Genomic DNA, 27,549 nt, shown 5'->3' on the forward strand with positions numbered 1-27,549 from the left:
CACAGGTAGAAACTGAGATAGTGGAAAGGAAGGACCCAAGTTGGACCTGCGAGGGTCAGTTGGAAAGGAAGGTCGTCAGCCAGGCCAGGGCATAATCAGTGATGCCCAGATTATCACTGAGGCGATTGAGCAGGATGGCATGGTTGACCGTATCAAAGGCAGAAGAAAGATCAAGTAGGATGAGGACAGATGGGGATATTAAGGTTGGAGAGCAGGTCATCACTATAGCCATAGATTCAGCCTGGGCCTGCTTATTGGGGGAAGGGGGGTTCCCCAGATCGCAGAAACTTAAACATGTCAATAAACTGAAGGATTTAGCATATGTGCTCGCAAAAAGGAGAATTGCCATGAGATGGAAGACTTGTCATAGGCCACGAGTGGAGTTGTGGTGGAAGGATTTGCAGAAGTGGGCAGAGGCGGAGACCATGGTATGGCAGGAAGCAAGTAACATAGGGGGTGAGGAAGAGGTGGGTATCCTGATGGCATGGAAATCGTTAGTAGCGGAACTGTTTGGCATAATACAAGATTTGTCAGAATCCACTGAAAATGAAACCCCACCACCCGGGGTGGATACAAAGTGAATGGAATAAATAGTTATGCTAGTGTTATCGAAGACAAAAAGAGAGTTAAGCAGGCAGGGTATTTTGATGGGCGATATCGCCAATCATTCAAGTTTCTTACTGAAGAGCCAACTCTTTACTTTGGCTCTAAAGGTCTGAAAAGAAGGTTCCATTCTGAGGCTCGGGGGTAAGGCATTCCACTGTTTGGCGGCCAACACAGGGAAGCTCGCTCCCCCGCTCTTTTTAGGTGGAATCTAGGAATGGTAAGGCAGTGGATGGTCATCTTATAGCCGAGATCCTGCCATAAAGATTCAAAGGAAGGGAGTTCCATCTGGTCAACGCCTTTTCAACTGTCTGCAATGCTCTCACGTAGTTGCTTTGGTATACCACCCCCACATCCCTGGCTATTGTGATTCCTAAATAGCGGGTTTGGAGCAGGTCCCACTGGAATCCCCAGCTAACCCTAAACTGACCAGCTGATTCCGTCAGGGGAATATTATTGATTTGCTAGCGTTTATTCTGAGGCCTGACAACTCGCCGTAGAGCTGAACATCTATCATGATCGGGTCAAGATTGATTTCAGGGTATCGTATAAACAGGACCATATCCTCACCGTATAAAGATATCACCATGCTATGGTTGTATAACCTGATCCCACGATGTATGTGGACCTCCCTGACCCGTTCGGCCCACGGCTCTATGGCCAGCGCGAACAGGGGTGACAACGGGCACCCCTGACGAGTACCACGCTGCAGGGCTATCAGGTCTGTAGTGCTCCCATTTATTCTCACCGTGGCCACCGGATATTTATACAGTAACCGTATCAGGGAGAGGAGCAATTCCCCCAGGCCCAGACGATGCAGAACTGAGAACAGAAACGGGCACTCGATGGAATTAAACGCCTTAGTGGCGTCAAGTAAGGCAGCCACCACGGGTTCCTCCTGGGGCAGCGCTGACATAAGCCCGAACATCCTTCTGAGCCCGAATGATGTCGACCGACCTGGAATAAATCCTGCCTGGTCCGCACCCACCATTGTCGGCATTAACGGCGCCAACCTGGATGCCAGGATTTTAGCTAATATCCTTTTATCAAGGTTGATGAGCGATATCGGGCGGTAAGATGAACAGTCATTGCCGAATTTCCCAGGCTTTAGTAGCACCACCACCACCGCCTCTGAGGGAATCAGAAAGTCTCCCTTTGGCTACCACCTGTTGATATACACCCAGCAAATAAGGAGCCAGCCTGTCCATATAGCATTTATAAAATTCTGCTGTAAACCCGTCTGGGCATGGGGCCTTCCCTCCCAGTAGTGATTTAATTGCCCCAACCACCTCTTCCAGCAGTAAGGGCCTATTCAGCCACTCCCGCTGTTCTTCCGAACACCAATACAGCCCAACCTGGTCTAGATATGCCTCTGTCTGCCTGAGTCACACATGTCTGAGAAGAGTACAGGTTTTTGTAAAACCTATAGAACTCCTGAACAATTTTCACGTCCTCGAATTGGTCCACCCCATTCCCTTCAGTGATCGCCACTATCCTGCCCATCCATCCTAGTGGCTCTGGCGAGTGATCGGCCCGGTGCCTGTGACTCGCCGTATTGCCTAGGAACTATCTTATCCCATAAGTATTTTATCTCCTGCTGAGCCAGGACGTGAAACTCCTGGAGTTTCTCCATTATTTCCGCCTGTTGAAAATTAGTGGGGCTGGGAGCAGCCTCCTGCAGGGAGCGAATGGTGGCCTCCTTTTCAGCTAGTTCTTTCCGTATTTGTTCAAGTATCCCCTGCTTCTTTATCTATACACTCCCCACGTATTACGCATTTAAACCCTTCCCACAGAGTGCCCACTGAACTCAGCGACCCCTCGTTGGCTTCAAAATATGCATCTATGGCATACCCCAACTCTTCTTGAAAGACCGCATCGGTTAACTCCGTACTCTTAAAGCGCCAGGTGGGGGTCTCGCCTGTGCCGTACCTGGTAGGCTGACAACTAACAATACGGGGCATGATCCGATAATGTGCAAGCCAATATGTCCACGCCAGAGATTTGGCCCAGTGAAGACCGAGACACTAAAAAGAAATCAAGTTTGCCGCCGAGGAATGTGGAGCAGAGTGGTGTGTGTATTGGCGCACCCCAGGGTTCCTCACCCTCCAAGCGTCCTCTACGTCCCACACTTGGAGCATACCTTGGAGCTTAATAGAACGCCTGCTGCTTGAGCGAGGGTTCCCACCCATTCGGCCACAACTGAAATCCAGCACGGTTTTGAAATCTCCCCCCCCCCACAAGATGTCACCCTTGTGGATGCCGCCCAATTGCTGTTCGATCCACTCCAGTGACTCAACAGTGTCTAAATTGGGACCATAATAGCTGACCAGTGTGTACAACCTCCCCTGGATAATCCCCTGTACCACCAACGCCCTCCTCTCCTCATCCTTCAGGATCCTGGTCTGATGGAAAACCACTGTGCTATGAATTTGAATACAGGACCCCCCCCCCCTACCATAAGAAGAATAGGAAGAGAAGTACCTATGGCACCCCCAACTCCTACCGAATTTGGACTCTGGCTGCCGTCAGGTGAGTCTCCTGAAGGAAGGCCACATCCACCCCTACCAGATGGCGTCTCATGTACTGTAGGACTTTCCGGCTCTTGGGTGGGCTATTCAGCCCCCTAACATTCCACGTTAGAAGTGTGAGCCCTACCATAAGGAAGATAGTAGGCCGGGACCTGCCGGGTGGCACATAACTCGTGAATCTGTCGTACTTATTTCACACATTGTGTAACCTGGAGTCGTCCCTCTACAGACCAACAGCCAGTTGCAGTCATGCCTTTGTGCGACCCACCTCCCCCCAAAACAACCACTCCCAACCCCCTCTCCACCCTCACCAACAACCCCCCAACTCGTTGGTGATCAACCCGTCCATGCTGTCCCTCCCCCCACCCTCCCCAACAGTAAACCCCACCCCCCCCGCACCCCCAGTCCGCTGGATTCCCCGACTGACCAGCATCCCAACCACCCACCGCATATACATGTTTGGTTTCGCTCGAGGGGCGACTGCGGGCCCGACCCTCCAATGCACCACTGCGGATATGCCATTCCCTGGTATGGTAAATGAGCCTAAACATGACTGTAGGCTGTGCTACCTGCAGACCTGGTGAGTCCCAGACAGTGATTCACTCGTTATTCTTCCGTGACCTGGGGATTCCCGGCAACATATTGAGGAAGGAAGCAGCCTCCTCTGGGGTCAGGAAAAAGAGAGACCGCCCCTCATGCTCAATCTGCAACTTGGCCGGGAACAGCATGGCATATTTTATATTCTTATCTCAGACGTTTTTTGATGTCTATGAATGTTCTCCTGGACACCTTATCTGAAAAATCAGGGAAGAATTTTATTGTTTCGCCCTTATAGGATACCGTCCCTAACTCCATGACCTTTTGGAGCGCTGTGTCTGTCGTGGTAGTTAAACATGCGAGCGATCAGCGGCCGAGGCGGAGCTCCAGGAATAGGCTTTCTACCACTCGGAATTCTATGCGCACGTTCCACAATGCATATTGGGGAGAAACCTTCGGGGTCCCAAAGTTTCTCGCAGAATTCCCTCAACCACAGCTTCCATATTCCTTTGATTCCCCCGACTCCGACAGACCAACTATCCTGATGTTATTTCGCCTCGACCTAGATTTCAGGTCTTCTTGCGTCTCCCTATGTTCTCTCAGGGCTTTCCTTACACTGGACAGTTCCCCCAAGCTGAGGCTGCCAAGTCCCGACCCCTGATCTTCTCCCCTCCGTCTCATCCAGCCTCTCTGCATGTTTATCCAGGCGTACCTGCATGTGGTCCACTTTACACGTGAGTGTGTCTAGCTTCCCATCCAAGGACTGTATCCCCGTTTGCAATTGCGTGAGCATGACCTTTATGTCCTGAAAAGTGCATGCGGCGTCCGGACCCTGGCCCGGGTTACAGGTCTCCAAGGCACTTTCCATCGGCCCATTACATCTGGTCTGAGTGGGCGCTTCAAAATGTAATTTCGACTGCTGCTTCCCACCTTTTGTTGTTCTTCAACATGATGAATGGGCAAGAAGAACACAGATCACCAGCACTCCGCAAGTGTGATTGCCCCCCCCCTCCCCGTGCGGCCCGACCACTGTACCGCATCCAAGGCCTCTGCAGGAAGCCACGTAGGACACTCAACCACGGCCAATATCCACCCAGGCAGTGACTGAGCCATTCAACCAAAGTCACCAGTTAAGGAGTGTTACAACAGGGGGGCCCGCACAATTGGGTAGGGGGCCCTGCCGCCCAGACCCTGCAAGTATCCGCACCAGCCGCTGCCCACCAGTTCTCCTCACAGGAGTTCCCAAACCGTCATGGAGCATATCATATGCCTGCATCCACAGCTGCATCCCAAATGTAGCTCCCAGTAGGGAGGCCCCTATGATATTGATGTTGCAAGATACGTTAAGTTGTAATGCCACGCAAGGACTCAAAGTGAATATACAGTTCCTAAGATCAATTCAAATAGTCATTTCCACGAATAATCAAGTGTCCAACACATCCACTTTATTAAATCAGCCAGCTCTATTACCAATCTAGATGTAGGACACTATCCAATGCCTCAGGACGTCAGAGCTGCGCTGGGCATCTCCAACCCGACTCTAGTTGTCGGGATGTTCCTCGAGCCAGCGGCAGCACCACCGGCCTCCAAGTGGTCGGGGGTCCCCCGCAAGGATATGGGACCCTTAATCAGTCCTCAATTGGCCTTTCACCAAAATCTGCTGCTGTCAGCGCGTCTTTCCCATCCGGCTCTCCAAGGTCCGAAGCCGCAGCCACCTCCACATATCAATTTCTCTGACTCAGCGCTCCGTAGCCGCCTGCCCGCCCGACCCAATGTCAATGGGGTCGGGCCCCAGGGCACCAGGTCCCTGCACACAGCTGCAGAACTGATCACCTGCTCCATCCGGAAGCCCGCGCTTGGTGTCCCACCGGCCCCCGCGCCGGCTCCGATCTGGAGAGATCTCAGGGGAAGTAGATCGCACACCGCAGAATCGCCATCAGCCCCGTCCGCTCTCCCAAGGTTCCGTGCACCTCTTCTCACGCCAGCCGTGCCGCTCTTGTCTGGCGCACTGATACAGCATGACGCGCGCCCCGGATGAGGGGAGCCGCGGACAGCAGCCGTCCCGCCCTCCACTCTCCGCCAAACACTTCCCCGGAGAGAGCTCGGAGCATCCACTTCTGTCGCAAGCTCCGGAGCACCTGCGGGACAGCCCCGATCACTGCTTCCACATACGCTGCTCCAGTCATTCGCCAGCACACGGGGCTCAGTGTTTGTTAGCTTTGCAGTCCACAGCCAAGCTGCTCCTCCCCCACGCCACGCTGTCATGCGGCCCGCAAGCTGCAGCCGCGTCCGTCACAAATCTGGAGACGCCGGCACCGATTTCACCCAGGGTTGCTCCTGCCAGTGCCCAGCCACCTCAGGCTTGAATAACTGCAGCGCAACCGATGTTTCTGAACCGGGAACAACCGGATAACAGACCGGATTAATTTTGTGTGCTGGAGAGCTTCACAGGCCCGCTGCCATTTTGGTCGGGCTCTCTAGCGCCTCCATCTGCCAGATACTTTGGGGCAAAATTTGAAAGGCATTTTTGGGTGATGAGGAGTGTGCAAAGGGCGATTCTATCCCGTACTGGTAGCCAGTGGACGTCCTGTCTGAAGCTGGTGATGTGAGTAGATCTAGGGATGCTTAATGCCGATCTTAAGGCATTATTTTGAAGGACCTGGAGTTTGTTGAGGTTCCGTTCAGAGCTGCCTAGGAAGAGGGTGTTGCAGTAGTCCATTTTGGACAACATCGGTGCCCCGGCTAATGTAATGCAACTACTCTGCGAGAGGAATGACTTGCAGGCGTTTATTAGCTTGTTAGTGTAGGCCCTGGAGGAAGTGGTGGCATACACTTGCTTCTTGAGAGGGAGGGTAGAGTCTAAGTATAGCCTCCAGGTTTGATTTCTTGCCACTTTGATGGGGTTTCCATCGATGATGGAAGCATAGCGGGGGTCTAATTTGTTGAGGCGTGTTTGGGAGCCGACGATCAAGAGCTCCGTTTTTTTTGTCTTTGAAGTAGAGGCTGTGGTCTGCCATCCACGCCTGGATTTCCAGGTATATCTCGTTAATCCGTTTAGAATCCTCTTCATAGCACCCTGATAGCGTGATGAGAACCTGGGTGTCATCGGCGTAATTCGTGTATGTGACACCCAGGTTATCAAGATGGTCAAAAAGGAGCTTAGTGAAGATGTTGGAAAGCATTGGTGAGACGCTCGAGCCTTGCGATATGCCGCAGTGGATAGGTATTGGGTCAGCTGAGGCAGATGACGCGAAGACTCTAGTAGTGCGATTGGATAGAAATTATTGTATCCAGGTAGAGGCGTTGCTGGAGAAGGCAGCTGCTGTAAGACCGGTGATCAGTGAGGATCTGATGATCGACAAGATCAAATGCTGCCGATAAATCTAACAGCAGGAGCATGGCAAGCTTACCATTGTCCTTGGCCTCATCCATTTGGATTTTTAGGTCCAAGAGGGATGTTTCCATTCCATGTCTTGGCCTAAAGCCTGATTGTTTGAGGCCCAGTAGGTTGTGGTCCTCCAAGTGTTTCTAGATTTGTAGATAGGCCACTCTATCTAGGATCTTTAGGATGTAGGGAATGGTGGTGTGTTTTTTTTTTTTTTGTTTTTTTTTTTTTTTTTTTTTGAGAGGCATGACCCATGCCTCCTTAAGTTTGTTTGGTACTGTGCTGGTCTCGTAGGAAGTGTTAATTAATGCAGAGACGAAAGGGGCCAAATCCTCAGCGCCTTCATGAAGGATTGTTTCTGGGTAGCAATCTCCTTGGAATCTGGAGGGTTTGAGGCTTTTAATGATCTTTTCCACTTCTTTGGTAGAGACCAGCGAAAAGGAAAAGGAAGGGCAGTTGGGGGTGCAGTGGCTAGGAGGAAGGGGAGAAGGGTTGGCGTTCTTAGCCAGGCTGTTATTTTTTTTTGCTCAATTTTAGATTGCAATTTTGTCTTCAAGAGCTTTCTGTATATTAGCGCACCAATCTGCATCTTTCACACAAGTTTCCGGTGGTGGTGCTGGGGACTGAAGTTCCCTAAGAATACTGAAGAGCGCTTTAGTTTTGGATTTGGCATTGAGAATTCGATTGTCATAGGTTTTCTTTTTTGCGTTGAGGATAGCGGATTTGTAGGAGGTGGCAGCGGATGTGAATAACGCCTTGTTAGTGAAGTTGGGCGCTTTTCTTCATATGGATTCTGCTGTTCTTTTGGCGTTCCGGATGATTTTCAGTTCGGGGTGAACCATTTTGTTGAGGTGTGCTATTGGTTTAGCTTTGGATATTTGGAACAGGTTCAACTCCAGAGGGCCCTAATTGGCGTTGGCTAGCGCTAACATTGAGAGACTCTATTACGCAGCTTAAGACTATGAGTCGGCCACTTTAGGAAGCAAGGGTGCATCGGATTTGTATCATGGAATGCGAGAGGGCACTCTCATTTAGTATCTAATACAATTTTGGTTAAGGATTTGAAGCAATTTGATCTCATTTTTTTTTTTACAAGAGACCTGTGCAATAGGAAATCTCATTTTGGATGGGTATGAGTTAACCTGTCTGCATGCAAGGAAGTGGGAGCGAGGAAGACCCAAGAGTGGTTTGGCTATTGCATTTAAACAGGGGCTAAATCAAATCAAAAAGGGCGAATGGATGCTCCAAGACGCATTTTTGCTCATTTCCCTTCAAATACCCAATGTCTCAGGGTTTAGCGATATAATTAATAAATGTGTACTGGAATCCTGTCGATAAGCTAGATACTTCTATAGATACTGCCCTTGAAACTCTAATTATATTGGTGGAAAGGTAGGTCACCAATGCCCCTGGGGGCTTGATCATTTTGGCATGTGACCTTAATTCGAACTGTAATTAGGCCTTTAACAACTTACAGGAGCTCTTACTAAATGTGATGACAACGTCCCATCATACAAGAAAAAATATCTACAGAGCCCAGTGGCTCCGTTTTGCAGAGGGGTGGGGGCTTGAATTGGTACAGGATGATGCTCCAACCTGGTATTTGAAGGGGTCTAACTCAGTCATAGATTGTCTTCCTGTCCCAGCAATTGTTTGTGACAATACAAGATTTTGAGATAAGGTATACCAAGTTTAGTCATCACGCAATGTTATGCCTGCAATTGAGTTGGACTTCAAAGGTTACATGCTCTGATTTGGCGTAGAAGAATGTACGAGTGAATGCAAGAGGCAAGTCCTTCAAAAAGACCAGTAAATGTGATATTATGATGCATGATTTTAATTCTACCACACTGGAAGTTAAGTACTGAACTATTCCGTGTCGAGGGGGCGTGGCCAAGCAGCCATGGAGTAGGCTGTGATTCCTTGGAGCTCCGTGATTTGACTTATTGATCCGAAGCAAAACGCATGTGTTGACGGCTGATTCCAGCAGAAAAAAGATACGGTATCTGCATGAATACCTCAGGCAGCAGATGAGTGTATCGGCAGGAGAAAGTGGACACAGCAGAGGGAGTTAGGCTACTTTGTGTCCGGATCCGGGAGCGGCGCTGTTGATACTAAGATGGCGGCGTGCCAACACGAAAAGACCCTTGGCAGCACTTGAAATCGGGTGCCAGGCGGGTAGTGAATGGGCTGCAGGCGTGCAGCAGCTGATGGAACAGTGAGCGGCCTACTACCTGAGAGAAGCTAACGAATAGCCCGGATTGACGAGAGGACGTATACAGCGTCGGGCCACCTGGCCATGAGATAGGCGGCACGTCCTCGGCACTCCCACTGAACCGGGACGATGTATACACGAAACGGACAAGAGGAATGACAGCGTACCCACAATAGGTTGGAAGCGACGGGCACGCAGGGATTACATCCCGAAGCCGCACCGAGGAGTGGAAGAGCAAATACGCACAAAACAAGTGACGCCGAGACCTGTACCGCCCGAAACAAAATGGCGACCGATCTTGAAGAAAGGATTACACTGGTGGACTGTGAAGCGGCCTCGTAAGGGTTGGGACGCATATGCTGCTTAGATCAACCATTGCGGCCTGCAGATGCAGCAAGTGGGTATATGCGCCTTGTATGTACCACCAGCCTTGATAAGCGCAGAGACCAGAAAGAAGCATCAGAGATGCAGAAGACAGCACTCTGGTGATAGCAGGCACGGACACTGAGAGGACATTGTGATGCGGGAAGTTACAATCCACCCGAATAACAATTTCATGTGCAACAATTGGTGTAGGTTGATATACAGAGACCCCAACGACTCGAACAACAACTAAACCGCACCGGGCCGGAGCCAGACACGTGGGCAAGGTTGCATCATGTCGGTGAAAAGTCTGAACCAAGACCAAACAACCCACAATGGAGGTCTTCGCAAAAACGCAGAGGACCCCTACAACATCGGAGCGGAGCGCGGCCGCGACTACTGCTGAAGAAGCCCCAGAAGGAGATCAGAACCAGATCCTGGAGGCTATATCGGAGCTGAGCTCTAAGTGGGGCGTGGCAATGGCGGATTTACAGACAGCCCTGGAGGGCAAAATTGATGCGGTAGGGACTGAATTTACCCTGTTACGGCAAGATGTCAGGGGGCTGGTAGAGAGAAAAAGTGGGCTGGAGAGTGCCGTAAAGACAAATACTGATGTCCGCACAAATAATGCAAAGGAAGTTCATGTGCTCAAACAGCAAGTTGCCAACCTTGAAAATCGGGTGGAAGAAGCGGAAGGAAGAGCGAGGAGAAATAACATACGGGTGGTCGGCCTGCCGCAGGGGGAGGAGGGCCAAGACCCTACAAACTACATGGAAAACATGATCCTACAAGAATCCGGAGCAGACAAGCTTTCGCGGGATTCACGGTGGAGTGGGCACACCACGCCTTAATGAGGAAACCACGACCTGGGGCTCCGCCGAGACCTATCATCGCAAGGATCTTGAACTATAGCGATGGGGAGAAGATCCTGGAATATTTTCATAAAGGTGGAACAATACAGAAAGCATCCGCCAACATTACAGCATACCCGGATTACACGATGCTGGTGCAGAGACTGAGATACAGCTACGTGGCCGTCAAGAGGAGGCTGCGAGCAGCAGGCATCAAGTACATGCTCATGTACCCGGCAAAGCTGAAGGTGCTACATAAGAGCAGAGCGCTTTTTTTGACACTCCTGAGGAGGTGGTAACGTGGCTGGATCTGCAAGGCTGCCCGGAACAAGAAGTGGACCGTGACCGGCAGGAACAGGACGACTGAAAAACTGGTGCCACGGACATTGGGGGGTAAGTGGGAGGGGGTTCCGGATTATACCGAGAAGCAAGTCTGGTTGAACACTGGATAGCATTCAGGCCTTGTGCTTGGCATGGACTGCAATATAGTGGGTAAAATGTAATTGGAAGCTGCATAGGGTTAACACCATGCGTAATAAATTTGGAAATAGGAGCAATAGGATGAAAGCAACCCACCCCCGAAATACTAATAGTTAAGTGGCCATTAGGGCGACTTCACCCTACTGAGCCCTGAGCATAAGCTTGTGCTGGCCAGGGCTAGATGTGGGGGTGCCTGAGATGCAGGGATGGAGCTGGGCAACAGTTGGAGGGGGCGTTGTTGGGGAAGGGTTGGGTGGGGGGAGGGAAGGGAGGTGGGAAGTTTGGGGTGTATATAGTTTTGGGGAGTTCAAGTTTAAATATGAGCTTACATGGAAGAGATGAAGGGTTGTATCTGCATAGCATGACCGGGAGGGTTCGGTTGGAAATGGGGGAGGAAGATATCAGTACGCTATGGGAGATCTCAGGATATTAACGTGGAATGTCAAGGGGACTTAACAGTTATATGAAGAGGAATAAGGTCATGCTGTATTTGAAAAGGCAAAAGATAGATGTTGCATTGTTACAGGAGACGCATTTGACGCGGGAGAAGCTGGAGCTAGTTGGGGAAAAAATGGAAAGGGATTGTGGTGGGTTCGTCGTACTCTGCTTACGCTAGGGGAGTGCTTGTCTGGGTGGCGCCGCACGTCCCGTTTCAGCTACTACAGGAAGTGGCGGAAACTGACGGGAGGACGGTTATATTGAGAGGGGTGGTGGAGAATAAAGAGGAATGCATCGTAAATACGTACGCCCCCAACCATAACACAGCGGCATACTTCAGGACTCTGTGCACCAACCTTAGTATGTGTGTGGGAAACGCGGTTATTTGGGGCGGGGATTTCAATTGTGTAATGAACCCCAAGGTGGACAGATCTGATAGCAGGATTGACGGGCCCACTCCAGCGGCCAAAGCATTGCAGGTGTTACTAGATGATTTCGGCTTGGTAGATGTATGGAGAACAAAACATCCCGATGGTAGGCAATATTCGCATTACTCAGCCCCGCAGCAGCTACACACGAGATTGGACTATGTCTTTGCCACGCCGGATGTAATGGCAGAGAGCACTCAAATAGAATATAAGGCGAGGGTCCTCTCAGATCACTCGCCCCTGGTCCTCGGGTGGCAATACTGCCCCCCCGAGGGCGCGGATCCCGACATGGCGCCTCCGAGCGCAGGCACTCAAAGATCCGGTCTTTCGAGAGGACATAAGGGATGAGATCATTAATTATTTTGAAACGAATACTGGTAGTGTTGACTCTGCGGGTACACTATGGGAAGCTTTTAAGGTGGTGATGCGGGGGGCAGCCATAGCTATGTCAAAGGGCCTGCAAGGTGGGGTTCTGGCTGACCTACAAAGAGTTGAAGAGGAACTAGAAAGAACATTAAAAAATGGCAGTGTGGACACGGAGCTAGTACTTAAACTACATCAGCAGTGTGCGGAACACTGGGAAAGGCTCTGTAACCTCAATTATAAAAAGTATGTAGAAAGACAGCACGCGGGAGGAGATAAAACGGGTAGGCTTTTAGCGTGGCTGTGCAAGAGCGAAACCCCTAGACCCCTGATTAGGACAATAACTAGAGAAGATGGCGATGTAGTAGACACTCAAGAAGGAGTCAACAAGGAATTTACGGATTATTATAGGGTGCTATACGGGGACAAGGAGGGAGGTAGTCAAGAGGAGATAACGAAACACTTCAAGATATAGGACTGCCCAAGATAAGTGATGAGGAAAGAGAAGAGCTTGATGCACCAATTACTTTGGAGGAGGTTGTGAGGCAGTTGCCCACCAGTAAGACCCCAGCAGCAGATGGGTTCCCTAGCGAATTTTATAAAGTATATAGAGAAGTGCTCACCCCAATGCTAGACATGCTTAACGAAGCGTTTGAGATGGGAAGGTTGCCGGAGTCACTCAGAGAAGCGATTTATAATACCGCTCCCCAAACCCAACAAACCGGGTGTAATAAATGCAGACGACCCAATAAAGCTTTATATGAGCTTTAATCAAAGGCCCCCGGAGGTTGGGCTGCCAGGATTGAAATGAGTTGAACACTCTCATACAGAGCGTTCAACTCTGAACATTCCAGACTGACGTAAGGTCAGTGTGCACACAATATAACATCTCCCTTACGAGGAGGCAGGAAAAGGAAGGGAGGAAGGGTGGGGAGAAAAGGGAAAGGAGAACAAGGGAATATAACTAACAATTGTTTTTATTGGAGGTTTCCTCTTGACAGTAAATACAAGACAGATACTGACGGCTGTCCTGGCAAATAGATTGCAAAGAGTAATTGGCAAATTAATCCACCCAGACCAAACGGGCTATGTCCCGAATAGGAATATAACCCACAATCATAGGCGACTCCACCGGGTGAACAAATGGGCGGATAGGAATGAAGGCAAAATGACGATTGTATCCCTAGACGCAGTAAAAGCTTTTGACTCCGTTAAGTGGCCATGGCTGCTGGCGGCCCTGGGAGGTTACGGAGTAGGGCCGGGTTATATCACGTGGGCAAAAATGCTATACAGCGAGCTGCTAGCCAGAGTTCGAACGGGATCAGTCATATCCGAGAGATGGCAGCTTAGTAGAGGCACCAGGCAAGGGTGCCCCTGGTCCCCGATGCTTTACATTCTAGCCCTGGAGCCCCTAGCGATATACCTCAAGCAACAATACGATACAATAGGTATTGAGGTTGGGGGGGAGCGACATCTAATATCCTTATATGCGGATGATTTATTGCTATACTTGAAATACCCGGAAGAGAATCTTCAATATATCCTTGAAGTGATGGAGAAGTATGCGGGGTTGTCCGGCATAGTGGTAAATCCTCAAAAATCTAGTATATTCCCGCTAGGTAGCTATAAGGGGACCCTGGAGGAAAGGTTGCCGGTGTTACAGATACCATGGGTGATTAGTTCTTTCCGTTGCCTTGGCATAGATGTGTATCGCAGGGCAGAAGAGGAACATAAGCACAACACCGAGGTAGCTGTTGAGAAAATCCGGAAATGCATGAAGTTTTGGGAGAAGTTGCCCCTAGCTATGATGGGACGAGGGGCAATGCTTAAGATGGTGGTCCTACCTAGGCTTTTACATTATTTTAGCAATATCCCACATATGATACCCAAGATGTTTTTCGCTAAACTGATTAGTGTGTGCAGGGACTTCCTATGGCATGGTACCCAGAATAGAGTAGCACTATGGAAGTTGCAGAACTTCTTTGAAAAGGGAGATATCAAGCTGCCCAATTTTGAGGTCTACTATGTAGCGAGTCAACTACAATATGTGGCCAATTGGCTCTCCGACGAAGCGACCCCTGAACATAGGTTGTTTGGGCGGGTTTGTACCCCATTTTACTTAAGGGAAATGATATGGTTGCCTGAGTCAGATATGAAGGAGCGCCCTAGGATGATGATGCTGGGGTGGAAAAAGTGGCGTTGAGCGTGTCGGATGATGGAGGACCCATTCCTGTGCTCCCCGCAAGTGCCGCTGGTCGCTTTAGCAGGAGGGGACAAGCAGCTGAGGGTGATTATCAGGACCTACTGGGAATCGGTGAGGCTGGTAACGTTAGGGGACATCTGGCAAGAGGGGACCATTAGAGATTTTGAAGAACTTGGGGAGGAGGTGGGATTACATACTGGCCAATATGTTGCATACCATAGGATGGTTCAGAAAATTCGGAAAACGTGGCCTGAAACAGTGTTGGCAAAGGAACCAGATGCTACTGTGGGGGCAATATATGACCTATCAGAAGGGGGGCATGAGATTTCTAGATTGTATGAGATGGTGATGACCAAGGTTGGGAAGGAATTGACACATTTGAGACTTGATTGGGAGGAGGAGGTGGGGGCCCCAATGGGAGATGGGATGTGGGAGCACGCCCTGGGATATCACAGGAAAGTGTCAAACGCCAGACTTAAACAAATACAGCTGTATATAACGCATTGAGCATACATGACCCCTCTGAGGATATCCAAGTTTCGAAACGCTGGGCGACAGGCGTGCCCTAAGTGCGACATGGAAAACGCTGACATAACACACATGTTTTGGTCATGCCCAGTAATCTAATGTTTCTGGAGTGAAGTGGCACAAAAATGGGGAGGAAGAAGTGGGTACCCTGATGGCATGGAAATTATTAATAGCGGAACTGTTTGGATCTATATCAGACCCAACGGAATCCGAGGATAGTGAGACCCGGCCACATGTAGCAGATACTGAATGCGAAGTACAAATAGGCTCATAATGGAGGGTGGGACTTGGGGAGCAGTGGCAAAAATGGAAATACAAATGGTGTTTAATGGAATTGTTGGAAACTGCACTCCGTGTTGGGTTTGTTTGTATTGTTGTTTGGTTTGAAGAAAATTAATAACTAAAAAAAAAAAAACTATTCCGTGTCGAATTCCGCTGTATATCTGGAGAACCATTTGTCTACACTATATACCCGGTCATTAAGAATAATCGGGTACGAGTTGTAAAAGGTGTACATGTGTTTGACTCTGTTGTGAAAGATCATAAAGAAGTCCTCCTAAAAGCAGTTAGAAAGATCTATAAAATAAGGGGTATGGTTGAAGGAAGTAAGGTGCAGGTTAAGAACCTCAAACAAGCCTATAAGAACTGTCCTAAGTTCTATTATGCTGTTCTCTATCAAAGGGAGGGGGAACTAATGATGGCATCCCTAAAAGGCAATAATATTCATAACCTTTGGAAATTAATTAACCAAAATGAGGTGCAACGCCAGCTATTCACCAATCCAATTGCTGAGAAAGATTGGATACACCATTTTGAGAATATCTGTAAGGACTCTGCCCTTCTGATGGAGATGCGGGAAGGGGCTGGGTGTGAGTGGAACATGGATATATCTATTAATAATATTTCTAGGATTATTGGAAAATCCAAACCTTCCAAAGAAGGTTGTCCTAATAACTTGACAAATTCTATACTAAAGCAAAAGCAAAATGTTGATCTATGGGGTAAGCTTCTCTATATCCTCTATTCTGATATGATGCAGCAGAAGAGTGCCCCCGTATCATGGAAAATATCAGATGAAAACCCCATTTTTTAAAAAGTCTCCCGATTGTCTCCCTCAAATTTCAGACCCATTGCCATAATGGATGTGCAGTCTAAAATGTTTGTGTCCATATTATTGGAGCACATTCAGGCCTGGTGTGTTTCAAATGAGATTTTGGAACATCGACAAATGGGTTTTAGAAGAAATATGGGCACAGACTGTGGGGATCTCTTGCTTAGTTGCCTTCAGAGGCGTGTATGGCAATCAAATTTACCTTCTGTTGATGTGGCTTATATTGACATGTCCGTGGCGTTCAATATGGTGAATAGAGCTTTGTTATGGAAACAGCTGGTAGACTATGGAATTCCAAAGGGCCTCCTCAGTATTCTTATCCACCTGCACAGGAATTCAAAGATGCAGGTTAGACTGAATTCAGAAGGGAGGATGTCGGCTAGTCTCTCAACACACAATGGTTTACAACAAGGCTGCATACTTGCGCCCACATTGTTAAATTTGAATGTGGCTGATGCAGGCAGAGCTTTAGATTGCATTGCATTAGCATCACCTGAAATTTGGGCCTTTAAAGTCAATTGGGCGGCATACACTGGGGATTTCGTGCTGGTGGACTGTACGCCGATGGGGTTACAGAGATTGATCAATGCTTTTGGGTCAATATATGGCCAAGCTCGATTTAAAAATGAATCCATCTAAAACGGTCCTCTTGAAATTTGCTACAGGTGCCTGGTCTAAAAGGAAGTTTTGCTGGAAATGGGAGAACAGGGTGCTGTTGATTCAAGGGAATATGCAGTATCTAGGGTATCCCATTTTAGCAAATCACTTCAATATCTTCTATCACAATTATTTTAAAATCAGATGGTGACTATGGCCAGGCACATGCGATAGACTTGGACATTTTTTAAATTCTCGATGGTCCCTTGCAGGGAATTGTATAGAATGAAAGTTCTGCCTCGAATATGTTATGGCCTAGAATGCTTTCCATTGTTGATTCTCCCTGAATTGAAACTAGTCGAGGGCCTTGTTTGGAGAGCGGTCCTATTCCATTTGCCCAAGTTTGTTCCCATACAAATAAGAGATGAAAAGGGCCTGCAATCTATGGCCAGTATAATGCAATGGAAAAGATTGTCGCTACTGAGAAAAATGTGAAATCAGCCCTAAGGGGAGTTTGTACAGTCTCTTAGAGGGGGAAGGGTTGGCTTAAGGTTTCATAAAAAGATCTATGGTCAAAAGGAACATTAATCCTGTATAATTTGTGATCGATGAAAGCTCTTATAGACAATCCTAGGAAGATAAACAAATCTAATCGTAGGTAATGATTGGTATGTAAATAAAAGTGAAGCCTCAGATTTTAGACTGTATTCTCAAGTGGTTTTGCCCCAAAAATGGTATCCTGATATGGAACAATACTTAAAGAAAAACCCTACCCGTGTGAGAAATAATACAATGTGGTTTCGCTTTAATGTTGTAAGAACTAAGGAAATATTAGCCAGTAGGGACCAATTATGTGACACAAATGGTTTTTGCAGGTTCTGCCAGACCACTTAGGTGGTTGAGTCCCTATTCCATCTAATATTGGTGTGCCCTGTTTTACTGACCTTGAGACTGCAATACTTTGGTTCGTTTGTCAGCTTTACACAACAAGTTCTAAGAGATCTGGTTAGATTATTCATGCTACATGGTGATCCATGTCTTTGAAGATGAGAATCTTGTCGTTCATAAAAATGTGTGTAAATTGGATTGAATTCTGTAAGTTTGCTCCTTCCAATATTTCAAGTTTGAGAAAGTTAGGATGCTGTTGGGGGTAAATCCAATCTTTGAAAGGGTGTAATGAGATTTATCAGCCGTTTTATTTCATCTGTGTATCTATATATTGTATCAGGGTTAACTGAATGCTACTTCAATGAAATATGAAGAATGTCTTTATACTCATACCAATATTAATACGAGTATTAAGTGAATTTGTAAATGTGAATAAGTATTTTAATGGTAATAATTTGTTATATATTTTCTTTCTCTTTTTCTAATGGAAATTGATATAAGTTTTATTCTTTTGTAAAGGTTTAATAAACCATATACATTTTAAAAAATACAATTTTTAATAAGAAAAAGAGAAAGTGCCAATATTGTCTTCACAATGACATTCATGAAAGCCTTTCACTTATCAAAATGCACACATTCACACAAAATCCCCAAATGTGGATATTTGTTTTTTTACATATTGCTACATTATATGTGGGATATATTGCCACATTTTGATGCATTTGCACATTGTTTCAATACGCTGTTGCTGCTTTTAGCATTTGTACTTTTGCGATGGAATGATGTTGAGTATGACTGATTTTGTGCGAATGTGTGCGTTTTGATAAGAAAGGTTTGCATGAATGGGATTGCAAAGACAATTGGCCCTTGAGCACTTTCTCCTTTCTTATAAAAATGTATTTTTATGAATTTATGTAGGCGAAAACTAAATGTGTATTTTTGGAAATTGAGACGCTTGCATTTTTGGTCATCAGGACTTTCTTTGGTGGTCCACCGCTAATTAATGATTTTAAACTAGGTGATGCCCATCAACCCTCACGTGATACCAATCCTCTTACCAGTAGTAGGTTTGAGTCTGGTACCTTTAGCAGTCAATATTATAAATTGTTGAATCCTGAGGAAGATTACCAAGGTTGTATGCCTAGAGGAATGGAGGGAGAAATTCGGTGAAGGATGAGGGTGAGCGAAGACCTGGGGAGGCATTTTGCGCAGGGGGTAGATTACTTCTGTTTAGGCGAATTAAACATGAGACCGGCAACTCCTTTCAATTAGTGATTACCTAAAAGGCATTCCCAGGATTTAGGGAGCTCCGGGGTGAAGACTGTGACATTGAAGACTTTCTGGCTGTCATTGGCAAAGTGATAATGAATATGGAGAAAATGAGTTTGCCCAAGGGTGGAGATGAGAGGCGCAAGACAGCCCTGTGGGACTCCCACAAATAGCGAAGTGACGTTGAAGTATATTGTAATCCATAAGGTTAGACCGCATGCATCAGTCCCCACAAACAGTTGGTCGAGGACTTAAGCTAGTTAATGGTAACCATCCTCCTAGCCTCCCTTCTTAGCTTTGATTTACAGGCAACTTAGTTTTATGAAAATTAGCCCTTTCCTTGACTTGCGTCGTTTCTACTGTTACTTCTAGATGTAAAGGGGCCTCTTAACTAAACGTTCCAGTAATGTCACATATGGTGGGTACCACGCCACCTCCTGGGATTCCATGGATTGTTAAATAGGTTGTTGCTTTACTTAGTGCTTTGCATCAGGAAAATCGGAATCTGTTGTCTGAAAGTGTCGGCATGCTCAAACGTAAGTCTGTGTCTGCAGCACTGAGCAAACAGTTTTTGCTTAAAAACCATCTTTTTAAAGTAATCTTTAAATCTCTTTAACAGCTTCCTCTTTCATGTTTCTCCTATTATACTCCGTGTTCAACCTTCAATACTGATGTCCAATGTTTTCAACGTAATCCTCGTTTGTGCTGCACACCTTCCACCTCATAGGTGGAACAAGAAGCTAGTTTTACACATCCAGATGCAAAAGTAGAATAAAATGTACATTGTTCTGCAACATTTTGCTATTTGGAGTCTCCCATTATTGTGATTTATAGTGCTCGTCGTCCACTGTTCAACCTTTGTCATGTGGTCCGTCATTTAGAACTGGGCCATGCAGTGCTACGTAGGACCTTTTTAGTATTCTGAGAGATTTGAATTGTTTGTTCAGTGTCCATAGAAAACCCATGTCGCTGACTAGTCATTAATTGGTCCGTGTACAATTGAATGCAAAAATACATTTTCTTAGAAGAAACTAAAGCTTATGGGCTCTGCATAGCTTTAGCTGAAGTAACAAAGAACGATATTAAATAGTAGTGGCTCTTTTGGTGTCTTGGGGGGGTGGGTGTGTGGGTGTGTGGGTGAATGGGTAGGGTGTGTGTATGTATGTATGTATATATATATATATATATATATATATATATATATATATATATAATAATTTGACTCGTGCTTTCTGTAGGCACTTCCTTCCATGTCCTGTTTTGCTCCTCGTTTATCCCCCTGGGTTTTTGATTGTGATGATTTCTTTTTTTTTTCTCCTACACCGACTTGCAACACACTTTCTTCAGGCATCCCCGAGCCCGGTCCCGCACCCTGCAACCCCAACCGACCCATGCCTTCCTCTTTATCCACTGAGGCGGAGAAGCCACGTCCTTTCCCATGATGTGGAGAGGCCACCTGGAGAACCTGGAGGTAGAGTGGTACATGGCCAGCGGGAGAATCGGACGCAGGCCATCACCTTCGGGGTTCGTCCGTCACAAGCGGTAGGATTCTTTATCCTTTTTCATCCCTCTTCCCCCAGGTTCTACAGGTGCAACTGGTCATCTATGAGCTTACTACAGTTTTAATGCTGGATTGGAAGCAACAAACCTTCCTCAATTGGGCTCACCACAAGAGCCCCATTCTAGTTTGGTTTTTGTGTATTGTTTCTGTGATTTGTTATCCACTATGACTTCCCTTTTGCATAAGGTTGACTCTCTTGTGCTTTAGTTTTCTCTGCTGCCAAACTGGTATTGGGCTTACAGTAATGTTTTAAGTGTATTTCAATGTACCCTGTCTCTGCATTCCCACAAGACCAGCATTTTATATCGAATAGTGATGTATCATGCAAGGGTAGAATTTAAATAATGAAGGAAAAACGTGTAAAGGCGAGTCTGAAAAAAGCTTAATTATTTAAAAAATCACTCTTTTGAAGCTTTCACAAGGGAATACATCATATAAAGCGCTCTGGAAATTCATGCAAGACAGTCGGGCTTGATTGAGTAATACTATAAAGTTGAATAAGGCAATACAACCAGATGGGAACTACCAAAGCATTGAGATAGAGCTTCAGAAAGTACAAATGTACCCTCTAATCTTGAAAAGCCGGAGCATGGAGCCGAAACGAGCCAGTATATTTACTCTCCACAAACCTGCAAGGAGGTGATGGCAGAGAAATTAATAGATCACTGCATAACAAAGTATTTGAATAATTTGAAGCCACCCATTTTCTGAGTCTAGGATTACAAGCTTTCAAGCCCAAGCGAAGGAAGACTGAAGAAAATACTTTGTCCCTACATGAGACGCCTGCAGCTTAATATGTATTCGTTTTGGTTTTCGTGTAGTGACTTGCACTAGAATCTGGATACTTGATGGGTCACAAAGGCTGCTAGGTAATGAAGTTCTCTATGCTTAGAAGATGACAGATGCGGGTTCCCAACTTGCTTGGCTTTCCAGATAAGATTCCATTGCACCACTGAAAACCAATTGTGGGCATTTAAGAAAACAACTTGAGTATTGGCTATTCATGTAGCTGTGTGATTACAGATATATTACTGCTGTCTTATGTTTAGTCTACAATGTTCCAGCATTCAGAGGAGCTGGCTGCTTAACAGCATCATTTGTTCCTGATCCTTATTCATGCCTTAGCTTTCTGGGGTAGTGGATCTATCTCTGTGGAGGTTTAAAAACCAAAAAATGTACTTTAAAAAAAAATCTAGTTGCCATTTTGAAAAGGAGTGTGAATAATGACAGTGGAAGGCAATACAACAGTTTGAACTGATCGTGATGTTCTTGGGTGACCGTAGCTGTGGATAGTTGGCTGGAGGTGCAAACCTTTTAGTTGGAGCTGTTGAACGATGACGACATGTCTTTGATAGAGGACATTCCAGTGCTGACGTGAAAGTGGTCTAAATCATTCATTAAGTGGCACAAGTGGGTACTAGTGTAGTAAGACTGTTAAGTTTGTAGTTTGAAGGGGCACATTGTTTAAATGGAGATGGCCTGTACAAGATGGGTGGGATTTGGATTGGGCGATTGCCAGATTGGATTTTCATGGAGCATCTGTATAGTATTATCTGTATACCACATGCCAACCTGCTTGTTGTCCTACTAAGAAGGTAGATGTGGATCTGTGAGGTTTAAACTAAGTACATGGTAGCAATGTTGATGGGTTTGATGGTGTAATGAAGGAGCCTCATGAGAATATGCTTACATTATTAATTTTTCAAAAGCAGTCACTTTGTTAAATGTGTCCATTTGTCTTGTGTTTCTCATTTAATCCAGTTCTTTCACAAAATAATATAATTTGCTTGCCTGACGCTGCACCAGATGGATGTGGTTTCAAACTGCTAAGATCTGCTTAGATCACATGCTATGCATAGGCCGACATCTCGTGGTAGTCGCGAAGTATTCGTTTTTGAAACTCGAAAAGACTGGGTGTGTCAGTAATACTATCCCTAGTATAACGTTCACTGTACCCATGGTCCTTCACACGTCAAGGTCCCTCAGATTGTTTTATTTCACCATCATAGTCAGACGCAATTTGCAGATTTCCTTTTTTCTGGCTACAACCTTTTATTAGACCAGATTAAATTTAGACTTTTTTCTTTCCTTTCGACGGCAGTTCCACTGTAAGATCTTTCGAGGACCAATTTGTTGACGAAGACTACTTGTACCGTCTCAACGAACTTTGACTGTGGCCTACCTAGGCCTCGACCGGCCTCCTCTCTTCACAGTAGAGAGAGTGGTGGGAGGTCATCAGTTTGTTCTCTTTGTAGAATGCGTGTTTCCCTATTCTTCCGGTTCCATCGCCGGGCTGCATCTTTCCGTATTATGGAAAATACACCTTTTACATTTTGTCCTTTTAATGGGAAGTTTCCCTGGAAGAAAACAAACAATATGTGTAACCTCTGTCTCCCCAGGGACCACTCTGAAAAACATTGCAAGTCTTGCAAACTATTTCGGCCAAATACATTAAAAGACCGTAAGACAAAGCACTGGGCCCATCACACCATGCAGGCCAAAGCTGCTATGGACGTTGTGGGAGCGTCCAGCGATGGCAGCGTTGGTGTCCTAAGTTACACCGAGGGCGATCAGGACCAAACAGTTTCCTGCGTGCAAGCCCCCGACTCCATCAGGCAGGCCCGCGGATCAAATACCCACACTGCACACCACACAAAGCACCCCCCCCCCTATGGCCGACAGTCAACCATTTTGTTGACTGTTGAGGCACATGCATTGTCGAAGGGAAGGTCCTAAAAGTCGTCCCTGTCGTCCTGGGCCATCACGCGTGCCACATGGTAGGCTCCCAAAACAGACAAAGTCTGTTTGCGACACCGTGAATAAATCTGACAAACTTTTGGGTGCCAGAGAACGTGCATTGAACGACGCTTTGACAGCCCTTTCGACTAGCTCCAAAAGGAGATAACTTATTAAAAAACATGTCCCGGACCCTAAAGTCCAAGGCGTTGAAAAATTCAAAATCTTCGACACACCTATCCTCTGAATCTTCTACTTCAAAATCTTACGTCTCTCTCACTCCTTCTCTCTCTTGGGACACCCTTTCAGGGGCCATGCAGCATAAACAACCCTCTACATCAGAGAGTACCTCTACCCCTGTTCCATCAGTTTTCCCTAGCTCCACCCAATGGACCCCAGAAATATTTTGACAAGATAATGCGACGAGTGTCATGCTTTGTAGACGTCTTTGACCACCACCCCGATCAAGTATCCAGCCCGAAAAGGCCCTCACAATTAGAGGGAGCTAAAGATCAACATGCTGCCAATAAAACACGATTAGACTCCGTCCAGCCCAGCACCTTGCAGGACACTCCGGATCTACACTATATTGACACTTAAGACTCTCGATTCTGGTTCACAAGGGGATCAAGGGGACCAATATGATCCTGACAAATATTATAACGTTGATGAAGTCTACATCATACAGTCTCCGGACCACCATGACAAACCCGTGGCTGACACCCCTGTAGATAATCAGCTACAGTATAACGAGCTCCTCCTGAAAGCGGCTGGAAATTTCAAAATTGATGCACAAGAAGCACAGGTGGATAAATACTTTGTTGAAGTTATCCTTGGGGATAAAAAGTCTGCAGCACAGTTCATACCCCTCCTGCAGTCCATTCATAGGCGCATTCAGCCTTCTCTACTCACCCTCAACTATACGATGGCAGTTAACCCCCGTATTGATAAAATGTTCAGGCCAGGCCCCTCCGACTCCTTGTACATCGGGGGTTAATTAAAGCTCGAAACTCATTTTTAGCACCACAAGAAAGAGGACTGGAACGCCTTTAGCCTCTGCTGAGGCTTCTCCTGATAAGGAGAGTAAAAAGATTGATACACTGGGCAGGAAAATAGCTTCCTCTGCTGCATACAAAGTAAGAATTGCATATAACCGCACTCTCTTAGCTAGTTACAACTTCCATAAGTGGGATGAAATACTACAACAAATTGAAACTGTCCAAAAGTCATTTAAATCACAGCTTTTGAATACAGTGGCTGAGAGTAAGCAGGTGGCCAACTGCATCCTGAAATATAATGTGGGCGCTGCAGATCATTTTGGCCGTTTAACAGCAGACAGCACTCTTATTTAACGCTATGCCTGGTTAAGAAAATGTGGCTTTAAACGGTTAACTCAAGCCACCCCACGCAATATGCCATTTGAACCAAATGCCATATTTGGGAAAGCAGTCGAGGAAGCACTTAAGTGCTAAAGAAGAGTTGGACACCCTTAGGTCCCTTGGACAACTCACAAGCTCTTTGTTCAATGAGGCTCGATCAACACACGCCGATTTAGAGGACAACATTCTCAACGCTCCTCTCGCTATAGTCAGGGTGGACAAACGTCATCTTGGGGGTCCTCGCAAGGGCAGTCCTCCCCTTAGAATTTTCAAAGGGGCCACAGGTCTAGTAGTAGATGCAAAGCCTCCTCAACCAGAGGCTCCACCCTGCCCCAACACAAAGATTTTTTATTTTAAAATTTGTTTATTGGCATTTTCAATAACATCGGTTACATATTTCCATGTTGTGCGTTATTCTTGTACAATTAAAATACATTTTAATTTTAACCTTAACAAACAGTAACAACTGTCTCCTTACAGTGTTCACGTGAATCAGCTCATCTCGTCCCTGGGGGGTAGGGGTGTTTGGGAGGGGGCATTCAGGTTGTTTGCAGGGTGTGGGGGGGATGCTTCCCAGAGGGCCGTAGCGTCTCTCATTGGCTCTCATCGGGTCTCCCTGTATGTCTTGTAGGCATGTTCGTTCCAAGCCGTTGGCTCAGAGGGGCTTGTCGTCGGAGGGGAGAAACATATGTCTAGTGAGCTCTTTCCATGCTTCCAAGGCTCTGCTGGACTCATCGGTTGATCTGGCCACGCTTTCTTCCCAAACCTTGGTCTCAGCCAGGAGCCATCGTTCCATTTCTCCATGCCATGCTTTATATTGTGGTCCGGCTGTTTTTTTCCACGACATGGCTATGGTTCGTTTGGTTAATATGCACGTTATGTCCATAAGTCTGACTATGTGCTTTATCTTGGCTAATCTGGGGTAGGTTCCTAGCAAGCACTCCTCCGGTGTCCATTTGTATTTGGTCATACCTGCTTTCTCACATGTTTGTTTCACCTTTTCCCAAAGTGTCTTCGTTTTGGGGCATTCCCACATCATGTGGATTAGGTCTGCTTCCTCCTTGTTGCACCAGGTACAGTTTGACTGCTTTTGCTTGCTAAATTTGGCTATCCGTTTCGGGGTTAGGTAGGTTCGGTGCAGCACGTTCATCTGTATTTGCCTGAAGCGGTGGTTTCTCGACACCTCCTTGGGGAATGAGAGCGCCCGGTTCCACTCCCCCTGTCATTTCCCTGCCTATGTCTATTTCCCATTTCCTTTTCATGTCCATGCTTCGGGGGTTAGGTGTATCGCTCAGTTGCCTATGTATTTGGGATATTGGTCTGCAGCCCTCCCCCATGTTGTATAGCAGTGTTAATAGTGGGTCAGTGTCCGGTTCTTCAGGCCATGTTTCCCACTTGCTTCGTGCCATGGCGCGGATCTTCTGGTACCAGAGAAACTGTCCCGGGTGTATGCCTTCTCTGTCCCGCAGCGTGACAAATTCCTTGAATGTGCCTTCCTCGTATAATTCTCCCCAAGTGTAGACCCCTTCCCTTTCCCATGATCTGATTTGTTTCAGGTCTGTGGCTGCTGTGTATAAGTCTGCAATCAGTGGGATCTCTGGTGAGTAGGCCCTCTGTGTATGGGCGAGTGTCCTCGCTCTGCGCCAGACTTCCCTCCCTAGGGTGACTATGTGCGGTGTTTCTCCCATCAACCTCGATGGTGCCCATACCAGTTCTTTCAGGTGATGAGGGAGGCTCGTAGTCTGTAGTAAGGGGTTTTCATCAGTGGGTTCGTCTGAGAGCCATTTAGTTATAAAGCTGAGTTGTGCTGCTAGGTAGTATTTTTCTAAGTTAGGGAGCTGAATGCCACCCCTGGCGTATGGCAGGGTTAGTGTTGACAGTGCTATTTTGTGCCTATTTTCTCCCCATATGAACTCCTTTATCAGCGACTCCATTAGTCGGAAGAAGGGTTTTTTGATATAATAGTGTACATTTTGGAACCCATACAGGAATCGCGGTAAAACGATCATCTTAACTATGGAGGCCCTTCCCATCATCGACAGGGGAAGTCGCGACCAGAAGTTCATGGATTTGCGTAGGGTCGGAAGTGCCACCTTTGTGTTGTGTTCATGCATCAGTGTGGGGGTGTGCATTATCTGGATTCCTAGGTATCTGAATTTGGTGGTTTGCCATTTTATCCCTACCTTCGGAAGTGCCTCCATCTCAACGTGTTTTAGGGCCGCCAGGGGGAACATGCAGGACTTCGACTTATTGAATTGGATCCCAGATACTCTGGAGTAGTTGTCCAGGACTTCCAGCATGACGGGTACGTTGAGGTGTGGGTCTCTAACATATATAAGGACATCATCCGCGTAAAGCGAAATGATGTGGTCTACCCCTCCTAGTCTTATGCCAGCGTCAAAAAACTGCTTCCTAAAATAGATCGCTATGGGTTCCAGCCCCAATATGTACAGCATTGGGGATAGTGGACAGCCCTGCCTGGTCCCTCTTTGTATGTCCCAGGCTTCTGATATGTGTTTCCCGGACTTCACTCTAGCTCTTGGTCCGGTGTACAATATCTGAACCCATCTGATGAACCCGGGTCCGAAGCCGAATTCTCTAAGTACTGCCACCAGCCACTCCCAATAGATGGAGTCGAACGCCTTTATGGCATCTAGGGACATTAGTGCATATAGGCTCCTGTCTTCATCGGTTTGGGCCATAATGTGTTGTAGTCTGAGCATGTTTATTGATGTGTTTCGGCCCGGTATAAAGCCGCACTGGTCGCTGTGTATTATTTCCCCTTTTATTCTGGACAGTCGCTTGGCTAGTATTGTTGTTAACATTTTCGCATCATAATTTAGCATTGCTAGCGGGCGGTAGGAATCGCACAGATCCACCGGTTTGCCTGGTTTAAGGACCGGGACCACCAGCGTTTCCCCTCATGCTTTCGGGCAGCACTCCCCTCTCATATGCCCCTTGGTATACCTCATGTAACAGGGGTGTGAGGGAGGGTTCATATGCTTTATAGAACTCCGAGGGCAGGCCGTCAGTGCCAGGTGCCTTGCACGTTGCCAGGGACCGGATAGCTTCTGTTATATCGTCAA

At 46.9% G+C, this 27,549-nt stretch overlaps 1 protein-coding gene across 3 annotated transcripts in view; it reads left to right on the plus strand.

Annotated features, from left to right (window-relative positions):
• The window catches only part of RMND5A (required for meiotic nuclear division 5 homolog A), a 683,833-nt gene that overhangs the window by 164,461 nt on the left and 491,823 nt on the right, over window positions 1-27,549 (plus strand). For 2 of the 3 annotated variants that reach the window (XR_011282312.1, XM_069632185.1), the window contains exon 3: window positions 20,135-20,329. The exons of the other annotated variant lie outside the window; for it this stretch is intronic. Coding sequence is in view for 1 of the 2 variants with exons in the window: in XM_069632185.1 (XP_069488286.1) it covers window positions 20,135-20,329 (195 nt within the window). In the remaining variant the exon portion in view is untranslated. The remainder of the gene's footprint in view (window positions 1-20,134; window positions 20,330-27,549) is intronic. 3 annotated transcript variants of the gene reach the window in all.

This window comes from Ambystoma mexicanum, chromosome 6q (assembly GCF_040938575.1).
Source record: "Ambystoma mexicanum isolate Mex_15411 chromosome 6q, UKY_AmexF1_1, whole genome shotgun sequence".
Classification (NCBI taxonomy): Eukaryota; Metazoa; Chordata; class Amphibia; order Caudata; family Ambystomatidae; genus Ambystoma; species Ambystoma mexicanum.